Source organism: Muntiacus reevesi, chromosome 22, assembly GCF_963930625.1.
Source record: "Muntiacus reevesi chromosome 22, mMunRee1.1, whole genome shotgun sequence".
Classification (NCBI taxonomy): Eukaryota; Metazoa; Chordata; class Mammalia; order Artiodactyla; family Cervidae; genus Muntiacus; species Muntiacus reevesi.
Window position 1 is genome coordinate 34,245,465 of NC_089270.1, and position 6,000 is coordinate 34,251,464.

The 6,000-nt window shown below is 33.5% G+C and overlaps 1 protein-coding gene across 5 annotated transcripts in view; it reads left to right on the plus strand.

Moving 5' to 3' along the window:
* EPHA5 (EPH receptor A5) overlaps positions 1-6,000 on the plus strand; it is a 367,698-nt gene that overhangs the window by 311,156 nt on the left and 50,542 nt on the right. For all 5 annotated transcript variants that reach the window (XM_065914341.1, XM_065914337.1, XM_065914342.1 and 2 more), the window contains 3 exons: positions 2,425-2,492; positions 3,775-3,900; positions 4,614-4,799. In XM_065914341.1, the coding sequence (XP_065770413.1) occupies positions 2,425-2,492; positions 3,775-3,900; positions 4,614-4,799 (380 nt within the window). The remainder of the gene's footprint in view (positions 1-2,424; positions 2,493-3,774; positions 3,901-4,613; positions 4,800-6,000) is intronic.

A 6,000-nucleotide genomic window follows, 5' to 3' on the forward strand; every position in this document is an offset into this window, starting at 1 on the left:
ATGATATCGTGTATTTGTTTTTTTTCTCCATTTCACTGTGGTGAAGTGATTCAAGATGTCTTGCATCTACGCGTTTTGAATACAGTTTGAAAGGCCACCAGATCCCCATGGTGTGATGCTCCTCACCTACGAACACTATATGTATTAAGCACATTATTTCGAGTTTATTTAAATTTTGCTAACTGTACTTTACTAATAAATTGCCACTTCTTTAACATGATAAAATTAAGATAACTATATTTTTTTATCAAAAATGGCACAAAACAGGTTTTGTAATCTATTTTGTATGTGTAATTATACACTAGGAAAGATAGAGAATACAATAGATTTTATTTTATATCAAAATATGCACATATTAGAATATGAAACCAAGAACAGCCCCTCAGTGCATGTCAGCTGGCCCCTTCCCTTACGTCCAATAGTAGTTTTCAGTCAACTTTTTAATGAAAATATTTTGTCAATCTGACATTTCAGCTATATTTTCTTTGTGCAGAAATAAATGAAATTTTGTTCTTGATAAACACAATTTTTTTCTAAGAGTTTGTGAATAATAAATTCACCTCCTTTCACTAAAAGCAGTTAAAATATTTTTATTTTGGTTAATTGTTTTAATGTTATATTGTTGTTCATGTACTTCAGTATTCATCAGCCTATTCTCTCTCAAACACTTGTCATTATGTAGACTCAATCAGAATATCATCTACTCATTCATTTATTCATTTCATCAATGTGACAAATATTTTTGGTGCCAAGTCTGATCCAGGTGCCAAGTTACCAGAAATTTATAGATGAACAGTAGTTGCTGCCATTTAAGAAACTAACAATAAAACAAGAGAGCCAAAAAATATTCTCAAATGACCACATTGTATTGTTGACTGGAAATCTCTCCATGAGAGGAATACTGAAAACTATTGGCTTCATAGTGAGGAAGATTGAAATAAGCAGGGGTAGTGGCAGGGGGTTGGGGGGGACATAAAGAAGGCAACAATTGAACTGGACTTAGATTAATTGGAGATTGTTACGAGCCTCCTAAGTGTAGGAACCAGTATACAGGAACATATGGAAGCATGGAGAAGTATCCTGGAGATGATGTAGGAAGTATGCATTGGGGCTACACTTAGGAATCTTTACTTTTTTATTGAAATGTTTTCAGGAGAGAGGCAACATAATAGAAGAGTACTTTATTTATGGTAATGTGGCTGCAGCCATGTCTACTAGAGTTCAGGAAGTAGCTATAGAATGCAAGGGCATCAGTTCAGAGGCACTGATAGTAATTCAAATGAAAAAGAACAAGGCTTTAATTGAAGAAGGGGTAGAACTAATGAGATGGAAGAGAAAGACCATAAGATTTTATGTTATATAATGCTTGGGATTTGACAACAAATTTATTGTAGGTACACAAGCATAGGGCTTTGACCAGGTACCAAGGCCATGGAAGTGTTATTAAGAGGAAAAGAAGGCAGCAGGTCAAGATTGAAAGTAAAGAGAAAGATGCTGTTGTTTTTTGTTTTGTATTTTTTCCCACCCAAATCTGTTGAGTGTGAATGCCTGGGGAATATTCCTATAAAGTAAATCCACAGAGAATAAAAATATAACTCTCGAAAGGATAAAATCAGAGGGACAGAGATATTAATTAAGTTGATGGAAATGGCTAGATCAACAGGAGAGAACCAGAGAAGTCTGGGCAGTGGACATAGGGAATTGTCCATATAAATGAAAAGAGCAGTAAGAAACATCAGAAAAGGATTAGTTAGGGATATCAAATAATCATGGATTAAAAATTAAGAAAAAGTCATTGGATTTACAAATGAATATGTCATCAGTGAACATTAGAGGGGAAGCTTTTTGTGAGTAATAAGAGCAGTTTTAAAAAGGACTTACAAATTAGTAAGTAGAGAAAAACAGGCAAGACTAAGATTTGGGGAGTGGAGCTGAGAGGGGTTGCAGACCTTGAGGACTTGACAGTGATCTCTGAGTGGGTGCGAGGGAAAAAGAGCCAGGAGAGAAACTAAAGACTCCAAAACAAGAGGAAAAAAAAATTAAAAAATGATAATGTAAGGTGCTGAAGGGAGGAGCTATTGAATCAGAGACATATTGGGGCAGTTCATTTGAAAAAGGCAGGGGCCTAAGAAGTGGTTAAAAAAAGTAAAAGAGGAAGGGAACAGAGAAGTGTCTGGTGTGTGGTGTATGGTGAAGTGATGTTTAAAAATAGATTTGGAGAGCTTCAGACTTCTCAGTGAAATCTGGGCAGGAATAAGGGATACTGTCTGCGGGAATACGATTCATCCAAGAGTATTGGTGTTCCATCCTGCTGGTGTGAAAATCACTTAAGATTGCAGTCATTACAATTGTGTTGTGTGCTTCTGGGCTTAATGTGATTCACCACTTGGGAGATGTGGCTAATCATGGCTTACTCTGTTCCAGGCGGTGTGGTTACAGCAAAGCCAAACAAGACCCGGAAGAGGAAAAGATGCATTTTCATAATGGGCACAGTAAGCAAACTGAAAAAAAAAAAAAAAAAAATTTAAAAAAAATGAAAATAAAGCAAAGTATGGGAGACTTTATTGTTGCTTTGGCTTCTTTTCAGGCAAAGATTTGTAAAAACTGACCAAAAATATTGTGTTAAAAAGTGTTTTTGGTACACTCCTGGGCTTGCGGTGTTGCTGGCTGACCCTGGGCAATAGCTTAATGTTTTTTTCAGTTCCTTAAAGCAAACTCTCCTTATAATAATGAAAACAAAAACTTTTTGCTTTATAAAAAGTTGTTATATATCAAACTGTACTTCCAGGCCAATTCTAATTCCTAGCAATAGTCAACAGAAATATATCATTAGATAAAACCACCAGAATAAATGAATAAATTTTTCTTTTTCTTTCTAGCATTTTGGCAGGAATTTCCCTGAGCAGATCCTGTAACAGCAACCTTGGTTCAAATGACTTGAAAAAGACTACACTTTTAAGAAATGCAGAAAATCAAGTTTTATTCATGAGCTTTAAAAATTAGCCTAAATGGGTTCTAATTTTATTATTTTAGTTTGTTCATTTTTAGATAGAGTACAGTGTGAGTTGATTTACCAAGTAAATGACAAAAAGAGTGGGATTTTTTTGTTTTTTTTTTGTCTTTCTGCCATATCAAAGTCATGAAAGAATTTTTGAGTCCATTTTCAGTACTATCTTGTTTAATGTTATTTATTCTCAAAAAATATTGTTGAGGGTGATATTGGTAGTCTTTAAAATGTGATGAACCTGAGTCTCATAAAATATGAGAGACTTGTATAATGCCCTGCAGTAAAAATAGAGTGAATTTCTTTTTTTCTTTTGACTTCTATGTCAGTCTTATAGGACCAAAGCACCAGAAAATTTGTTTTAATTTATTTTTATAAAAACTAAATCATCTGTGATGAGGTTTTAAGTAAAGCATAATAGAACAAACCGACAACTAAGCCAATAGCATTTCATTGTTCAGTTTGGTAAGCAAAAGTGTTTTAGTTTGCCTCAGAGACTGACTCCCTGAACACAACTGCTAAAAGATGTATTTATTCAAATGTGTCCTCACATATGTACTTCATGGGTATGCCAGCAATCCAGATTTCTACAATTATAAAAGTGAGATAGTTGTATAAACGATTCCTATAACTCAGAAGAAGAGTCTGTCCTTGCATCTCTGCCACTTCTAGAAATTAGGGATTTAAGCCATAGTTGCACTTTAATAACATTTATAATTTCACTCATCCATCAAAAGCACTTCTATTTTAATGCCCATTTATTTTTGCAGTTAAACTGCCAGGAGTTAGAACTTATATTGATCCACATACCTATGAGGATCCCAATCAAGCTGTCCATGAATTTGCCAAGGAGATAGAAGCGTCATGCATCACCATTGAAAGAGTTATTGGAGCAGGTAAGACAGTGTGTTTAATTTGAACTTTTAACTTATGTTTATATTATAGAGTGTAATATATCAATGTTCTGATCTAACTCAAGATGTTTTTAATCTTCTGTAATTGTCTTGCTTTCAAAGTGGTATATAATTGATCATATTTTACTACTACCCTCTACATAGCTCACACTTAAACCTGCAAATGTCTAGTTTATGAAAAAAATAAACCAGCAAAAATAAATATTCAAGCATGGTGTTTTACTATCTACCATTTATTATATTTCATACATATGTAATTTGTAATGCCCAGAAAGATTTACAAAATTTAAGCATCCAATTATTTTGTGTATGAATCATCTCTTCACTAAGATTGTTTCCTTTTTGTCCTGCTATGATCTTTTCTTATTTTTTTCATTAGTGTCACTGCTAGAGTAGAAAGCAAAGGAAGAAGGAAGTGGTTTTCAGTCAGTTGCTTTTGGTTTCTTTCTAATGTTTCGATTAAGGTTTCTATATGTAAGACAGATGAAACTAATAACCCCCAATGTGTTTCATGATCACCCATAGGTATTTTTTTCCCTATGGACAATTAATGTCTTTCAGCAATGACAAGGAAATTTGGACTCCCATTTAATTTTGTTTTGTCTAAACCTTACTATTCTAAGAGAACTTTAGAGTACTATTTTAGAGTAAAGATGTTTAATGAGCTTATGTGTTTTCTACATCTTTATCACAAGGTGAATTTGGTGAAGTTTGTAGCGGACGTTTGAAACTTCCAGGAAAGAGAGAATTACCTGTGGCGATTAAAACCCTCAAAGTAGGCTATACTGAGAAACAGCGCAGAGATTTCCTAGGGGAAGCAAGCATCATGGGGCAGTTTGACCATCCTAACATCATTCACTTAGAGGGTGTCGTGACCAAAAGTAAGTACAGTGGCAAACTATGCATGTGTGTGTGATCATAAATATCTGAATTTCTTCTACGAGGTTATTGTTACTTTCAGGATACACAGAACACTGGGCATAATAATTCGATTAAGAATTTCTCTGATATTCATAATATGTGTCCTATACTTCAGTGGTTTCTTATCAAAGCTGATCTTCAATGAACCTGAATTTCTGTTTATTATTTTAAACATATTGTATTAACTCACTTACTATGAATTCAGCACCAGAGAAAATGTTTCCAGATAAAAGAAGCAGTAAAAATATCATTTTTTTTTCCTCTTGGCTCTTTCACTTTTTATCCTAATGAAATATTAACTTCAAAGTTTTGGTTGAGGCATTGAAGTTTAACATTTAATAGGATTACTGTAACCCTAGGTGCCTGCCACCTTTTAAGTGGCTCTTTGTAGCCAGGTGTATTTCTTTTATTCCTTTTTTTGGTTGAGATATTTTAATAGTTCTAAAGAAAGCAATAACCTCAGAAGACTGGAAACGTTCCTTAAGACTAATTATTTTGTTAAAGCAAATCCTGTTTTTACTCAAAAATAGCTAAAATTTCACATCTGTCAAATTCTTGTTAATTTATTGTAAATATAGTTGTGTGTTGAGTGTTCCAATATAAGGATTTCAAACAATTTTTCAATCATCCAGTAAAGTATTTATGTGACACATAACTGAAGCCTTATTTTCTTTTAATCCATTTTCTCTTTGCCATTCCTATGTATTCTCTTTCCTTCCCTTATTCTTCATACCCTACATACCACTTTGTAAAATCATCTTAAACGTTTGGCAAGGAACACTCTTTAAACTTTTTTTAAACATTGGTTCAACTTCCACTTGCTATTAATTCAGTTTTAAATGATATATGCCAAATATGCATAGCAGCAATGTATATTCAATAAGTGTTCTTATTCTACAAAGTAATATACTTGATTGGATGTCCATTTCTACCATTTTGCTTTTAAATATAGAAAACAAACCAAAAACAACAACAGCAATAAAGACGGCTTTTTCACAATAAAGAGGAACAAAAGAAACAAAAAAAAATGTATCTGATTTATTACCAGTTAATTCTCAAATCATGATTCATTCACAGTAGGTCACAGATGAGAACACAGAAGAAAAAGACCTTAGCTAAGAGTATAATGTTGATACTTGACAGAGCTTTTGAATCAGCCTG